Consider the following 17409-nt stretch of genomic DNA (forward strand, 5'->3'; position numbering starts at 1 on the left):
CCGGAGTGGCGTCTCGTCGCCTGCCCGGCAGCCGAGCGCCGCCCTGGGGGCGCCGCCCGCGTCGGTCCCGGCCCCGGGGCCGGGCAGGGCCCGGCAGGCGTGGCGGGCATGGGCACATGCTGGGTGCCCGCTGCTGCCCCCACCCCTTGCGGCCCGGACAGTTCCATGGAGCCCGTCGCCCGGGGCGCGGCCTGGTCTGGCGTGAGGCGGCGGGAGAGGCCTGGCCGGGGTGGGCTGGCTCCGGGAGGGGTGGCCATCGCCCCGGGCACGACCTCGGGGCGGTGGTACCCGCCTTCCACAGAGCCCGCGCAGGGCCGCAGCCCAGGGAGCCGCCCCCGGCAGGGTGCAGGTCCCTGGGCTGCAAGCGGCAGCCGGGCCTGCGTGGACTGGGACTCGGCCGCTCTGCAGGGGCCGCCTGGGGTGCAGCCTCCCTCCAGGGTGACGGCTGGCCACCGGTCTGTCACTGTCTCCGACCATGCTGGTCACAGGTGCTGTCTGTCCGTCGCATCTGTTTTCCACGGCTTTTTTCATGCTCTGCCCTGCTCACTGCCAGCACCTACTCACTGTTCCCCACCACCTGTTTTCTGTCCAAAACTGCCCAGATCTGCCCAGTTGTAGCGAGGTGTCCAACAAGCTGCAGCTGGCCTAACAATCATGGATACCACATGAGTATCCACGTATTCATGGGTCTTCCCATACATCTTGGTGAGTATTTAACTCCTTAGCCGTACGGTGTTGAAGTTGAAATAACTGAGGAGAAAACAGATACGCTACTATGCGGCAAAGTATTTTTCATATTTCAATGGTATACTACACAAGCACCACACCAGAAATAAAAGAAATGTATAGAATACCTCGTGTGTGCCTACATGTCGTTCTCATCTTTGCTCTACTTTCACACCATTAAGATCTCACTATTTTAGGCAGTGTTTTGGGGGTATGTAAATGTAAAAAATCTTACGTTGCAGAGCTCTGTCCTTATGTGTTTAAACTGTACATTTCTTAAATCCCTGCATGCATCCCCTCCTCTATTGCATTCATTTTTACAAAAAAAAATTGCTTTACTATCTGCTGAATCATTAACCGTTGCACTTGTCAAGAAATGCATCCCTGATGTAGACAGGGTATGGCCATAAAAAGATAGTTTAAACACTCCACAAGGATAGAAATGTTTATGGTATAATTTAAGTATCTCTTCATGGGCAAATGCGTTAGTGTAATATGATCAGGAGGCATCACCGAGGGCACGCTTCCCCATGCTAGGTGAAAGAGCTGTTTTTACAATGGTGGGACTAAAAAGTGAGGAAAAAAAAGGTTTTTTTTTTAAAAAACACTTTCATAGCTCTTCTCATGTATAAATCATGTGGTAGGTGGAGGTGAATTGTGAAGGGGACCGGGAAGAGTGCAGTCAGCAAACACTCATTTCAATACGCAGTATTAAGCTGTTTGGCCAAGAGTTTCCAATCTGGCACCAACTTCCTCATGGCTGGCTGCTTTAGAAATCAAGGATGTTTCTCCATGAAAGTAAAGGAGGCACCAAATTGATGAGAGCCCAATCTAGTCTGTGTAGGCAACATGGCTTTGGCATGTTAAAATCTTAGTGTTCTCAGGGGCAGTTCGCACTCCAGCACGTGATTGCCAGCCAGAGAATCAGTCTTCAGTTCAATCAGTTTAGCACATATTAAAGGCAGTTGACTTGTGCTTTGCCAGACTTCTGTAAGCGTAACATCTTGAAATAAGCATAACATCTTGAAATCTTCATCTGGGTGAAGTCTAAGTTTGTGAAGGTTTTACTTGCCAGTATCAACAACTCCTTTCTCATCCCTTGCTTTGACTCTAGTTCTTCTCACGCAGCTGCTGTGGCTGAGTTGTGGAGAAGGCTCCTTTAGGGTACTGTATGGCTCCAAACACAATTATAGTGCTAGAAAATACAACCCATGACTGCCTTGGGGAGTTAGGTCATTGTGTCTCCCAGTGAGAGGTTGCTCCAAGCTTATTTGAACAGCCATATGTACTGTCCCTACCCCTTCTCAGGGTCCTTTCAGTCCCTGAGGCTCCTTCAAACCTTGGTCTCCACGCTGAGACTACTGACAGAAGAAGGGAGCAGTGTAGACAGCGATGGTCAGCATGGAAAACTGAGCTTCTAACATTAATTGTCATGCCACTAGAATCAGGTGGAAGTCACTCAAAACTAATTCCAGGCAGAAGGAGCAAAACGGCTTGGAGTGCCTGGGCCAGGGAGGCAAGCAGGTGCCCTAAGCAGGGGAATGTACCCAGACAATCAGCTCTGTTCTGGCAGAGCACATTTTCATTTACATGCTCTGACACCCCCTTACCTTTGGGATGTCTCAGTCTCATTTGCCTCAGAAATCTGGCGCTGAACAAAGAGGCTTCTCTCGTCAGCTTCTGTTGGTACATATGCATGGGCATAATCAATCACCTCTCCGAGAAAAGCGCCCCAAACCCACCGGTTCAGGGCATTGTCAGAAGTTGTCCTGCCCCAGGTCCTCCATGAACGAGGTGGTAAGAAGCATTTCCTGGACTCAGTCAGGTAAAATGTGACTGAGACACATTTTACCCAACAGACAAATCTTCAGGAAAGGCTGAGGATCATGGTGGCCCAGGGCAACGGGGAAAGGCTATCAATCTGTATTCTCAGAGCTAGCGAGGTCTGGGCTTCTCCATATAGCAGGATTAAAGGAGAAGCAGGGCTTGTAAGGCTGGGTCAGAGCTATGAAGGCAGATTACAGGGCAGTATTAACAAGAGGACCATCTCCTTCCTACTTTTCGCTCTCTGTTTCTGTATTTAGGTCTGATTCACCATAACCTTTACCTTCTGTGTTCACTTACACCAGTGCAGAGTGCATTCAAATCTGAGTCAAATGTAACCCTGCTGATTTGTAGTGTTTTACTACTCTCTTCCCCACCCCCTCGCCAGCTCTTTCCGTCTCAGTTTTATCTCTCTATCGATCTGTTTCTCTCACACTCTCTGACATGCTTGCTGCCTTTCATTATTAGTCAGATAAAGCCAGGCAGCCCGAGCATCCTAGCTACATGAGGCGATCGTTGTCCTCCTCCACTCCGACCCCGAGGTTCTATGTCCTGTGTGCTGGGTCCCCACGTTTTTGTCTGCTCCTTCTTTGTCCTGCATAGAGCTAAACCAAGGGCAAAGATGAGAAAGTCCTTTGAATGAACCACATCCTGAGCTCTCCAAATGAGGTGGTCATCATCTTCCTAAAATATGCAAACACCTGTGAGAGTGCATGGTAACATCCCTGTAACTTAGCAAAGTCTTTGCTTCATCCCTAGATCAGGGTGCCAGGTTTTGAGTTTAAATTCCAGTTGAGATTAACTCCCATGCTTTCACTTTGTTCACAAAGCAAATGCCTATCTTTACGGTCACAGGGAAACTGTGAAATGTGACTTTCATGTAACCTAAAGAGTCCAAAGTAGGAGGCGAAGACTGCAGATGAAAGCAAGTCTTTAAAATATTTCATAATTTTAAGACAAATCTCGTGACACAAGGAGGTTCTGCATTGTTATTTCTGAATGTTTGGGATTTTGGGATTTCTAATCCTTGCTGTAACCACCCCTAGCATCATTCCTCTCTTCTGATCTCACTCTGATCGTTCCAGAAAGAAACCTCCATTTTCTTCGTGCTGTAGATCCACTTTCTTTCCTATGTGCTCAGTGTCCCACTTTAAAGCCTGTAGAGCTGTACTGTCTCATTCTAGGCTGTTTCTCTCTTCATCACCGCAGAATCCAAATAACTTGTCAAAACATTGATGATATTTTTTCCCCAGTCCTTCTCCAAACATAGCTAGGATCACATCTTCTGAGACAGTTTTTCACAACTGTAACACTGACTCCAGGACAGAAACACTGGAAGGACAAAAGAGGCTGGGGTGAATTGCTTGGATACCAAGATGATCCAGAAGGCTTCTAACTCTATAACTTGTACTGGGCTAATGCACACAGGGTCATAAGACCGGTACCTAGTTACACCTCAAGGCAGCCCAATGTCAGCTGCTTACAGAGGAGTTTAAAAAGTGGATAACTTCCTGGTAACTCTTCCTCCGATCTGTTCTCACAGCCCTCAGGATTTTGCAGACCAGGGACTGTCTTCCAGACAGGCCTCCGGTCGTGATTCAAAGACTCCAGAAGAGAGAGGATCTTTCACTTCACTTGGTAGTCTGTTTCTGTGATTAATCACTCTCCAGTGACTGGCTCCTGTTATTCTCTGCCAGAATACCTGGTAGACTTTTCCCCAGGAAGGAAGTGATACTCCTGCAAGCAAGTCATGTCTCGTTTTGCTTTTTCATACATTAAACAGGTTGACCTCTGTAAATTACTGAGATCTTCAGCCTTTGGATCACCTTTGATTCAAAGTTGCTTTTAAAATATGGAGCATGAACCAGGGTACAGTTTTCCAGCATGGGACTTAGCCAGACACAGAGAGAGGTTTAATCATCTCCTCACTTCTCTTCCTTATTTCTGTCTTTGCATGGCCAGGGATCACGTCAGATCCATTGCTGCAGCCTGGCCCACTGGCCTTGTGTTGTGTTTTCTGCCTGTTATGATGCCTAGATCGTTTTCAGATCATGTTTTTTCAGGGCAGGAAGCTGTTCTCTGTAGTTACAGGCATTTTTTCATGTTCATGGCTGTACAATTTGCTCTCGACTATCTTATAATAAGTTTTATGAGAGTGACCACCTTACTGAGTGTGGTAGGTCATTCTATGCTGGTCCTATCCTCATTATTTTTAATACTCTAACAATATTTGTGTCCTCAGTAAATTGTGTCAGAATGAACTATATCTGCTTACCAAGCACAGAGTAAAATGGTGAGTCATTTTACTGGGGGGAGTAAAATGTTTTTTAAATTTACAATGGGAACTCGTTCCTGGGCATCCATGTAAGAAACACTGCCACTCAATGGTGGGCTTCCAGGGTTGACCTCCTTTGTGTTTGCAGGTTGTTAAATGGCGTTAACCAGCTCACTTAACCTCCTGCTCTGTTAATATTGCATAATGCTATTTTTTTCTCATCAGCATGCTTTGGGATATTAATGCTTCCAGAAGCCTGGATAGATCTAAGCCATCACCTTTTCCAAAGAAACCTGTAGTCACATCAAAGACTGACAAGAACAAAACAATTTGATGCAGCAAGATCGGTTTCATCCAAATCAGTCTGATTGGCGTTAACTGGAGAATCTCATATCAGCTCTTTGTTGCTTTGCTTAGAAACTTTCAAGTCTTCTGTTTGCTCTTTACAAATATTGGCAGGGCACAGCTCTCTTCCAGTCTTCTGGGATGTCTCTGATATTCCAGAGCTTATTAACCAGTTGTTTGGTGAGCAACGGGGCTGAGGAAACTGGGTTCTCTACAGACTTGTTTCCTATATATTCTATACTTCCCACTACCATACCTTCAACTGGGGTATCTTGATGACATCCTTTCCACAGTCTGCCACATCTGTGAGTCCTTTCCCCTTGGTCTATAGTTTATGTTGCCAGGCTCTTCCTCCACCACTCTCTAACACACAAACAGCTTTCCCGGTATTTTTGACTTAATTCTTTTGGCCTGCTGGCTGGACTGCTCTGACCTGTGGGGTTTTGCCCAGCAGCATGGCTGTGGGCTCTCTTCCAGCACAGGCACTGATAGTTTCTCTCTGCTCTGTCAGGCTGCCAGTTTTCAAACAACTTACTGGAGCTTTTTTACCTTTCAGACTCTGGTTCTTTTGTCAAACCTATGGCAGAGACGGACGGGCAGACAAAGTTCTTCAGGTAGCAGGGCAACCACATGGATCTCTCTGCCCTTAGGAAACAATACTAAAACCAGCAGCAGTGGTCCACTTGGCCTCAGGACTCTTGGATGTAAATGATTTGTATGTGGTGATTTAAAAGTGACTCTGCCAGACAGAAATAACAGCCTCATATCCTTCCCGGCTACGGCCGGGCAGGGAGGTACTGTATTGTCCTCACAGGACATACACTGATCCTGGTCCAAATCCTGGCCAGAGATAATTTTTACATTTCCATCTTCTTTCTATCACCAGATCACCCTCACTTTAACACCTTCAGAGTAATCCTGAATGTTATTACATCAGTATAAGTTATACTTAGCATCACTCTCATATCCTCTTTCCACAGCTCTCGACTGCTCCTCCACCAGCCCACCTGATTCCATCTCTCCCCTCACATTTCCCTATAATTTTATGTTAGCTTTCCTTTGAGCCCACCCCATCCAGAGTACCTCCAGTTGCCACCCTGCTTGTCTAAACCTGTGCTCCAAACCAAACAAGCTATTCCATCTATATCATGTGAGATGATGTAAGAGTGACATCAGCCCTTGCACTTGCTGTTCCCATCACCTTGATGGTTTTCCTGACTCCCCCTCCAGATCTCCTGGGGTTTCCTTGGTCCCTACAACGTCCTCTTCCTTGTTCTCTCTCATATCTCTGGCTCCTTTTGATTCCTTCTGTAGTTTTGCTCTTCAGGGTAATTTTCAGTGTTTGCGTCATTTGGATTTTTGCCCTTTAACTGACCTTTCCCCAGTTGAAATTTCTCGTCTGTTTTGTGCTTCCCAATTATACTAAACACATTCATCAGGATTTGAAAAGGTCAGAAAGAGCCCATGTGGCTGATGTAGCCCCTTCCAGAGCTTTCTACCCTCCGCTATCCCGAGGTGAGAAGGCAGGAGGAGAAGCGCAGAGAACAAGACAAGCTGAATGCCTGCTCGTGCTGCACTGCCATGTCCCCGGCCATGTCTGTACAGGTAGGTTCTTGGGATGAGTGTGTGAGGGCTCGCTGAGCGAGCTTTGCACAGATCATTGGTACAAGTACCAGTGTGTTAGGGTGCCTGGGGATGAAAAGGCTGGAGAATGTGACGGAAGCCTGGATAATCTCTGACATAAAGTCCCATGTATATGAGGAGAACAAAAGCCGGGAGGCTCAGATATGTGCACGCCTGTTGACACACAATGGCACTGTGTCTCATAAAAACGCAGGCTGTGACATCTCCCTCAGCAGCGCCGTCCTCCCACACCTCAACCCCCCAGTGACCATAAGCCTTAATACAACTGCATCCCCATGCCCACACATCCAAACACACAGAGACCTTACTCCCAAATACGTGAAAAACCTGTTGACTCTCCCAAACATGCTCACAAAAACACATGCAAGACTCAAACGTCCCAACACGGGAAAGCTTGAATCAGCCTGGTTCATTAGCGTGGGACCTCACAGGAGGCCTGACGAAGAACAACGGACTCAGCCCCCTCAGGTGTCTGTCCAAAGTTGGCATGACCTGTTCCAGGCATCCTACCATGCTCAGGTGTGGTGCTGTGTGTCCATTTGTCATCTGTGTCCATTCCCGATGCAGTGGCAGTTGCTTTACAGCTCTGCGCTGTCTCTACGATTTCATTGTGGTTTTTTTTCCCAGGGTCAGTCACAGTCTTTCCTCATTGCTCTATGATGAAAAGTTTGATTGTTTCTGAGGATCTGAGGAAATTACTTTCTTGCTTCCTCATATTTCAGACCCTGGAGTGGAAACTGTCTTTCTGTCATTGACTTTCTTCTTTTGCCCGTTGGTTGCTCAGCTGCTCCCTTCTGATTTGGACTGTGGTTTCTGTTTGGTACTTGATGGTGGAGGGAGATTTTCCCTGTAAAACATCCGGCCCCTCAAAGGCACATCAGCTTCTTTCTTTAATTTCTCTGTCACATCCTTACCATTTCCAGATGCATCCCATCGATCCCCGGCAGAAACACGCCTGGGGACACGTTCAGACGACCTGGGTGATCCCTCAACGGGGAAACCCACCTTGGACAGACCCGCTCCCATTGCTTCCACAAGCACCCGTGTGTTCCCCTCGGCCCACGCGTGGGCGGCTCGGCTCTGCCCGTGAGGCTCAACCGGACCCCGCCGCCCGTCCGCCCGGGCTGCGCCCCGCTGGGGCACCCGCCTGCCGCCCCCCCGGTACTGCGACGCGCAGGGGGGTTCGGGGATGATGGGTGCGAGGATGCGGGGACGGGGGGCGGGACCGGCGCGGCGGCGAGGGGCGGCCGTGGGGCGGCATCTCCCCGAGGGGACTGCTGCGGGGCGGAGAGGCGGGGGGTGGCGGGGGTGAGCCCGGGGGGCGGCCCAGGGGAGGGGGATCTCGGGGGGCCTCCGCCCCCAAGGACGGACCTGTCCGGGGGTGGCATTCGCCGGAGCGAGCTGGAGCGACGGGTCCCTTGGAGACACCTCTCTCCATGGCAACCTAATCGCTTCCTGTGAAGATCCCGAAATAACCGACGAGACTGGGGAGCGGGGCCGAGCGGAGCGGAGCCGGGCGGGCAGCGGCGGCGGGGCGGCGGCGGCGGCGGGGAGGCGGCGGGGGGCAGGTCCGGCGGCGGCGGCGGGCGCCGGGCTGCGGGCAGGGAGCGGGAGGAGCCTCCGCACCGGGGCAGGGGGCTCCCGGGCCGGGGGGACGCGTTGCCCCCCGCCGGCTCCCCCGGCGCCCCTCGGGCTGCAGCGGGGGGAACGGTGCCGGACGCGCCCGCGCCAGCAGCCATGGGGTTAATGGGAGGCAGCGAGCGAGAGAGACGGAGACGGAGGGAGAGAAAGAGGGGCTGGACCAGTCCTCAGCAGCTGTTTATTTCAAGGCATCTCTCGCTCCCTCTCCCTCAGCCAGGGCTCAGCCTCATCAAACCTTCCTCCTCCTCCTCCTCCTCCTCTCCTTCCTTCGTCCTGGCCATGAGAGGCACCGGCAGCAGCAGCAGCTGTGCTCCCCCAGCCCCCTGCTCCGCCGCCCCGGCTGCACCCCACTCGTCCCCCTGCAAGGTAAGTTCATCCTCTCAGCCCGGGCCTGGGGGACGGGGTGGGGATGGGGCTGCAGGGGCGAGGAGCCGGGAGGGATGCGTGCCCGTCTCCAAGTCATCTTTCTCCGTCTCCTTCCCTGTGTCCTTTCTCCCCCTTTTTCTTTCCCCTCTTCCCCATCTAGGTGCTCTGTCTCCTTCTAGCTGGCTGTTTCCTTTCCCCCTGCTCCTTCCTCTCCTCTTTCAGTGTGGGGCAGGGGATGCCCGAGGGGCTGGGAGGGAGGGGGCACAGCCGAGGCATCGCTACCTCTTGCCCTCCAGCTCTGGGCTCCATCACAGACCTGTTGTGCTGGAGCACTGGAGCCTGTGCTGAGCAAGGCGACTTCAGCCAAATTGGCGCAGCTGGAGAAAGGAAACGGAGGGGTCAGTTGCTCCTCTGGCCTGTCCAAAGGTGCACCATGCAAGAGAGCAAATCTCCGAGATGTGGAGACTCGGCACCTGAAGCACTTAGATGCCCGGGAACAGTAGGAAACTGGGAGGCAGAAGATTGGCAGACTCATGACATGTATTGCAGGCAGGCACTAGATGGCAGGGGACCGGCATCCTAGAGTGCTGCTTGGAATGGGGCCACACTCACAGTTCCCAAATGCAGGGAGACTTAAGCTCAGAGGACCATTGATGGGCTTTACACGTCCATTCCCTAGCTACCGAAATGTCCGAATGCACCACCACCCTTCCAGCCCCAGATTCTGCCCCAGCCTAGGATTTCCATACCCAGCCCAGGATTTCCATACCCAGCCCATTAAGTGCTCGCACTGGTACCCTGGCACAGGTGTTCCCACCGGCAGTCACCGAACGCTGCAGGACCTGCACTGACACAGGGTGAGCAGTGTCAGCTCCGCCGCGGTCCTGCCAGATTCTCCTGGGCGCTGCCACCGACCTTCTCAGCCTCAGACATCAGGTAGAGCAGCCTGATGTGAGTCACTGCATTCAGACTGCCAGCCCCCAAATTCAGCCTGCTCTGCAAGCTGTCACCCCTAACCCCATGCACAGCGGGAACTCCTTCCCCAGGTGGGCTTGGCATCTCCCACTCCAGGGTACCAGCATTCGGATGCATGCTCCCAGCTGCTGAAACTCCTCCGAGTGCAGCAGAATTACCTCCCTGGGGCAGCTGCTCTGGGATTCCTCCCTTTCCCCGTTGCCACCCAGCCTAATACAGCAGGACGTATATATATAACCCTTTTTCATCAGCACCAGGGTTCATGCTTTCTGCTACCAAACCAGTAATGACTGCATCTCTGCCTCTTGGACCATGAACTCTGGGATGTTCATGGCCACTGACAAAAATATAGGCGTGGGGTGCCTGGAGCGCCAGGCAGCGTGTGTGTGGGTCTCACTGCCAGTGCCTAAACTCGCTCTGCTCGATGCTTGGAGATAGCTGCTAGGTTCCACGGTCCCAGATCAGAGTCTTGTATTGGTAGCTGTCACCGTAGCCCTTAATGCTGGCTGGGAGTTAAAAAATGACAGCCAACCTAGTGTTCTTTCTCTGCAAGGAGAGCTGGATCCTCCTCAGGTTTGTTTTGATTTTTTATCACTATTTCAAGTGGGATCGTTGCCGTGGGGGAGCTGGGCGAAGAAAGGATTTGCATGAAGCTCTCGGTGCTGCGGGGTTGCTAATGGCGAGCGTTATTTCAGCTGGCAGTAAGTTTCATAACCTTGGCCCAGCTCCTGTGAATGTTCTGTTCCTCGGGGTCATGAGCCTCTTTCCCCTTCTTCCATCCCTTCCCCCTCTCCCCAAACTGGTTGGAAATTTCATTGTTCCAGTGGAGTATATCCATCATGTGAGGTCATCGCTGCATAAGGAGAGGTGATTGATTGCTTAGGTCACTGGGGCCTGTCCCATGCTGGGCTTTGAATGCTGGCTTGGAGACCTTGAAGTGGACTCTGTGCTCAAAGGCGAGGCGATGTGGGGTGCAGAGGGGCACGGTGATGCATTCCCGGCAGCTTGAGTCGCCGAGCAAACAGACTGCTGCATTCTGAACTAGCTGGAGCTTTCTGAGAGCAGACGGCTTCATTCCTAGAGGCACAGTATCACAGCAGTCAAGCTCGAGATGTTACAAAAATACAGATAGATCATCATCTGCCAGCCGAGCCAGACAGAATCGGGTACAACTCTTTTCCCAGCCCCGGATGGAAGGAGCCTCTACCCGCTTCTCACTAACACGGCTTGTGTGTGCTCGGCTTCATCCAATTGCTCTTCAGTCAGAGCTGATCTCGGCTAGGCATCGAGATATCTGTGAGATTCTCAGATTTTAAGGCCAGAGGGACCATTTTGATCATCAAGTCTGACCTACAGCAGAGCACAGGCCAGAGAATTTCACCAGTTTCATTTCCTGCGTCAAGCCCATAACTTCTGATTGAACTGTAGCGTCTCTTTCAGAAATACGGCCATGCGAAGGCTCCAGGCAGTAGGGAATACACCACCTGCCTAGGTGAATTGTGCTAGTGTGTGACCCTCTTTATTAATAGTATTGTTGCTCATTTGAATTTGTTAAAATTCAGCATTTTGTAGCAGAAGGTTACAGATAGCATTTGATGCAAGGCAGCTACGGCGCGGGTATTACCTGTACACAGCTGCCACCTCGGCTCTTTTATTCCTGTGACAGCTTTTATACTTGGATAGCATTTACCTTTGGGACCACAGTATACAAGAATCCTGGACACAGAGAAGGAGTTATTGGCAGTGAATCCTAGGGCTTCCCCAGGGTGTGGTAGCATCTGAACTCTGGAGCTCAGGGTGTTACATTCAGGGTTTAGTCTGTGCTCCCTGCTCAGAGCAGGAGTGCAAGCAGGCACTCCTAGCCATTAGTTAGAATGTAAATTCTCAGCCCCATTGGTGAACTGGGATACATGCTTTGGGGCATGGCTACCGAGATCTGCTCTCTCATGTCCCAGCAGCGGTGGATCTGTGCTGTGGGACACTTACAAAGAGGGAGGAAGCACAGGTGGGTCTCTGATATTGGGGAACAGCAGCAGGATTTGAGCTTCTATCCTGCAAATGCAATGAGAGCAGCTCCTAATAGATCAGCCCCAGGGATCTCTGGTCTGGACCAGCAGTGGGGTCAGTAGCAAAGAGCAGTGTAGTACTTACTCACGGCTTTCAAGGACCAAGATTCACAAACTGCACTCAATGAAGTGCCCTGGGGAAACAGCTTTGTCATTCACACTCTGTCATCTGTGCATCATGGGACTGGAACACTGTGATGAAGGCTCCGTACCTAGAGTGAAAATACACAGGTTCATCTTTGGACCCTGGGAGTAGCCCTGTCCATTTTTATCACAATTAGACCTGTGAAAAAGATCTGAAAGCAAGAGCCAGGCCATGTGGTACTGGTGCAGAAATACAGTCTCTCTGCTCTGAAACAGAAAGGTCTCTTGAATGGTGTAAGTTGTGTGGACACTGGGATTTATACATCCATTGGTGTCCCCTCCTCCCCTCTGAAGATCTACCAGTTTGTTCAGCATCCGCACCGGGAGCTGCATGCAGGGCTGAATGAAGGGCATTTGTTACACTTGCCCTCCATTGCAGCAGGGTCTGTGCCCAGGACATAATCCCCACTGCTGGTGGCTAACTGCAGAGTGTCCCAGATGCGCTTTGTCTGCTGCTTTGTCAGTAAGCCACAGGGACATCCATGTTCTGTTTTGCACATGAGCGCTCCATGCACAGTGTACTCCAGCCCTCTCTGGCTGGCATTTCCACCTAACACCTTCCTTTGCTCTCATGGCATTAATGCTATGGGAGACACCTCTGTGCTTCTCCCAGCTCCTCCACAACCACACCTTGGTGTGCTAGTGGAGGACACACTCTCCGTCTCCCGCCATGATATGATTTGCAAACCAGAATGTATTGACTGAGACCCACTGACATTGCCTCATTCCTACAGTCACCTGAAGCCACCCTTGGGATAGGGGCACCGTGAGTCACCTGCTCTTCACCATTGGCAGCAGGACCTGTGCACAGCAGTATCTCAGGTCTGAGTTGTCAGACCTGATGCTTACACCCGATGTCCAGGCTGTCACTTCCACAGTATTATGTGTACATGAGGAGGCCAGTCCTGAGGCTCGCTCCTTCCCCTCAGCTCCAGTTACAGCCATTACCTGCTCTGTAGAGCTGAAATTCAGACCACCAGGTGTGAAAGCAGTTCAGGATTTGGCTCTGTAGGGTTTCTTATTCCCAGGCTTTAGACCCTGGGAATCCATGAACTGGGTGCTGTTGCTGGAGCTCACGATCTCAGCCAAGAAGTACAGAGAGGTCTCCATTATAAGACATCCCAACAAACGACAAGAGTGCAATGAGATGGGTGACCCAGCAGACTGTGCACCTACGCCCAGGCATGTTTTGCTGGTAGAGCCATCTATGTTAGGAGGAGTGATAGTGGTTACACGTGCACCCCTAACGTACCACACTGCCCCATGGGACTGGCACTGAGGTCTACCTGCACCTGGAGAGGATCTCCACTCCTGGGGTGGCATTGTCCAGATCCACATCTCCTGGACCCTGAAGACCAGAGCTGTAATTGAGAATGCCGTGCCACAAGCAGAGCAGGCTCTTCAGCCCAGGGAACTACTGTCCCGTGATGAGTCCCAGGCATGGCCCTAGGCACTCCAGGCCACCTTGAAACCACTCATGTGGCTTGTGTGCCCCCCCCGGGGACTCACACGAGGAGGTCCCCGATGCTTGGAATCCCCTCCCTTTCCAAAGTCCAAATGAAATTCTTTCACAGATCTGTGTTGCCAGACGTGATCTTCCACGGCATTGTGATCATAATCCAGATGGCCAAGATCTCGCCAGCCTCTGGCTTCGGAAGAAACTTGCTCCGTTCTGCTGCCTCTCTGCAGAGCTGCATTTTAATACTGAGTCCCCTCCAAGGCTTAGAGGTTCAGGAGCAAAATACAAAGAAATGCTGAGAATAGCTGCTCTTTTCTCCTCATCTTCATCTCAGGATCCCTCCAGAGACTGATCTTGCTCCAGAGGGAAGGGGCAGGGCACATTAGCCGACAATTCCTTTTTTTTTCTGTGAACTTTGTTTAAATATTTAGCAGAAGAAAACTAAAAATATCCCCAGTTAATGCAGCAGGAGCTAGACAGCTGCTCACTCTTGGGTGCCCTTCCTCCCAGCCCCTCTCCTCAGGTGTTCATCATAGAGTGCTAGTCCCTCACCACAGCAAGTACCGGCCTCTTCCCTCGTAGTTTTAGTTCAGGGCATGACCTGAGCAGGAGGGGATGGCAGTAACCCTTTGGGAGCCAGGAGGTGCAACACAACTGGCTCGGGCTGGAACCACAGGGCATCTGGCCTCTGCGTTGACTCCCTCCACCAAGCACCTTCATTCCTCCATTCCGGCAGCCACAGAAGGGCATGACAGTGGGCTGTTGGCATTCATGCTTTCTCCTTCACAATGAAGGAGCGAGCTGAATATCTTGAATAGTTTTTGTGTGTGTGTGTGTTGCATGCTGTCTTTGTTGCGGAGAGGATCCCGGCTCAGGCACATAACAGCTCACTAGGGAAAGGCCAGCGCTGGGCTGTGCCCAGCCAAGGGAAGGGGAAGTTGGGACGAAGGGCAGCCGTGCTACCGCTGGACTGATGCCAGAGGGTGGCGTGTGGGTGGTGCAGAAATCCCGGCGGGAGGACCAGTCCTTTACCCCCTGTTACTGCTGCTGCCTAGTGCTGCTCCTCCGTTGGAGGTGGGAGAGAAAGGGGAGGAACAGGGGAGAGAGGGATGGGACAGCACAGAGGACACTAGGACAAGGAGTGTGGGAAGGTAATTCCATATTAGCTAAGAGGAAAGTAAATACTAAATATTTGATCGGCATATTTTTGCTCTTAAATTCTTTAGTAAGGCTGGACTTTTCTCGCTGATTCACTCTCTCTTTCTCAGTCTTCTTGGTTTATCACTCTCGTGCCTCCCCTTTTGCTCCCTCACTCTGGCACACAATGAAGAGGCTCTTTTTTAATAAATGGATTACATGCTCTACACTATAAATAAACACAGGAATTAAGATTCCAACTTGTACTAGCGATAAGCAAACAAGATGCTGAATCCCCCTCTCGGCCCTCAGACAGGAGGGTCCCCAGGGAAGCTGCACATGTGCCTCTGCACGTGTGCTCCAGAGACTGCTCCTTGCTTTTGCGTGCATATGCTAAGGCATGTGTTCCTGCGTGGGGCTGGGTTCGAGGGGACGATGCCCCTCTGTGTAGGACCGCGTGTGGGCATGGGGGGCACGAGAACAGGAGCGGGTGTGTGGGTGCTGCATTGCCCTGCGCACCCGGGGCCCGGAGCTCGCCCGTGGTGGCACGCACTGCCTCCGCTGGGCGAGGGGACACTGACACCTCTCCCTTTTGCTTCCCAGTGAAGATGAGACAGGATCCTCGCTGAGCAAAGACGCTGTTGCATCTGCGATGGAGCCCAGTGCCTGGTAGGTTCACAGCTTCCCACGTTCGCCAGCAACACGGGAAGACGACGGGAGCGTGGGCGGCAGGCTGCTCCCGGCTGCTCTGAGTCTTTCGGCAGGAGGGACATTTCAGATAAGTCTCTCTTCTTCCTCCTTACACCCTGCAGCAGGATGCCTCCACTCCTCTCCTGCGTCCACTCCCTGCAGCTTTGGCATCTCCTCCTCCTGGTCTCGGCCGTCCCTCCTCCGGGCGTCTGGTCTCTTCGCTCTCGGGGCCTGACAACCGCTCGGCCTCTTTGTGCCCGTCGGAGCCCCTCGGCCCCACGGCCCATTTGCATCTGGGACAGGACCTCGCTGCCAGAGAGGGATCCCCGCTTCACCCTGCCGCGCCAGCGGGCTCTGTCCCCCCGGGGGGGAGAGCTGCGGCACGTCATGCGGCTGAGGCGCCAGGTGGCAGGGGCCCGCCCCGCCACCCCCTCCGGATTTGAAGATGGCATGCCCTCCTCCCAGTACCCCTGGGCCATCGTGTGGGGCCCCACCGTGTCGGATGAAGACGGAGGGGACACCAACTCAGCCAACCCAGGCTTCCCACCGCTGGGATACACCTTTGTCTCACCACACGGGATGGCAACGGCGCAGCCCAACTCCCACTCGCTTCTGCACAACGCGGGGCTCAACCTGCGCGAGACCCCGGCCACCCTGCGGCCCTTCTTGTTTGGGCCAAGAGGGGAAGGTAAATCTGCCCTTTGCTTCTTTCACCGCCTCCATCCCCACAGGAGCAGCTCCTCCTGCAAATTTCACGAGGGCCCCAGCAGGAACCTCCCCTTGCACTGCTGCTCTTCAGGGACCAGTGGGGGTGGCCATCACACCCCCCTCTCCTCCTCTGTCTTGCAGGTGTGGACCCCCAGCTATATGTCACCATCACCATCTCCATCATCATAGTCCTGGTCGCCACCGGGATCATATTCAAGTTCTGGTGAGTGGCGTTTGGGCCAATGTAGGCTGTCACCACGCCAGTATCTGCAGATGGGTGGGCAGGAGGACTGTGGGCTTGGAACTCGTTTGTCCCAAGGATGCAGATCTGGTGGTGGAAGCCCACGGGAGGTTTGGCACGTGGCCATGTTGGGCTCTCAGTGCTGGGTGTAGTAGGGTCCCATGGACACCCGTCATTGAGGGGTGGGTCATGTCTGAGGGGGCACTCTTTACCTCACCCCTTGTCTCTCTCCAAAGCTGGGACCGTAATCAGAAACGCCGGCGTCACTCGGGGCAGCAGAGCGGTGGGAGGCAGCAGGAGAGCCAGCAGCCCCTCACAGACCTCTCCCCCACCACCGTCAGCATCCTGGGGCCCTACAGTGACTCCCTGGCTCCCACTCCTGAGGCAGAGGAGTCCAGGCAAGGCCAGGAGGGTGTGGAGAAACTGGGGGGCCACGGGAAGATCACAGCCTTCCAGCTCAACCGGTGAGTGGCCGGTGAGCTGGGGCAGGAGGGAGTGGCAGAGGACAGGGGGACAGGCGGGCTGAGGCGGGGCAAAGGCACCTGTTGGTTAGCAGGGGCGGTGGGGCAGCGTAAGTGCCCGTCGCTAATTAATTTCCGATTCCCTTTTCCCCCCAGAATCCCACTGGTGAACCTGTGATGCTCATGGGAGAAGCAGAGCGGGCTCCCCCCACCCTCCTGTCACAGCTGGCGAGCGCAGACTCCCGCCGCCTCTGCTACCCCAGGAAAAAAAACACCTCCTTGTGCCACGGCCCGCCACCACCATTATTAACCAGGACATGCCTGGGCAAATGGACAAGCTGGACCTCCTTAGCCTCCCACTGGGGGAAGGTTGGGGACCTCCCCCGTTCGCACAGGACAGAGTGATGAGAAAGCGGGGTGGTGAGAGGGAAGGTAGCTGCTGGTGGTGTGAAATCTTGGCCTCCCCAGCCCCTCTCCTAGCACACACATAGACACACACACACTTGGATCTCTGTGACTCTCACCAGTGCATGCCTGACATTGGGGGTAGGTGAGGTGGAAAGGCGTACCCCTGTCCCTGTGGGCTCTAACCCCTCTGTGTGTCCCTTCCCATGTTGTGTGCTTTGAAGTGAACCTCTGGAGTTCACTGGCTGCAGGATTGCCCACCAAGGCTCGGTCTCCCCTGCGCTGGAACTCAGGTCGTGGCA

The 17409-nt window shown here is 52.9% G+C and overlaps 1 protein-coding gene across 1 annotated transcript; it reads left to right on the forward strand.

Moving 5' to 3' along the window:
* Positions 1 to 15254: 15254 nt before the first annotated feature.
* PIANP (PILR alpha associated neural protein) lies at positions 15255 to 16880 on the forward strand (the record flags this gene model as incomplete). Its single annotated transcript, XM_082006809.1, has 5 exons — positions 15255 to 15271; positions 15415 to 15980; positions 16142 to 16223; positions 16478 to 16705; positions 16859 to 16880. 5 exons carry the CDS (start codon positions 15255 to 15257, stop codon positions 16878 to 16880), a joined length of 915 nt encoding a protein of 304 aa, XP_081862935.1.
* Between the last annotated feature and the right edge of the window lie 529 nt (positions 16881 to 17409).

The sequence above is a fragment of the Phaethon aethereus genome, assembly GCF_964289735.1.
Source record: "Phaethon aethereus genome assembly, chromosome: 1".
Lineage (NCBI taxonomy): Eukaryota > Metazoa > Chordata > Aves > Phaethontiformes > Phaethontidae > Phaethon > Phaethon aethereus.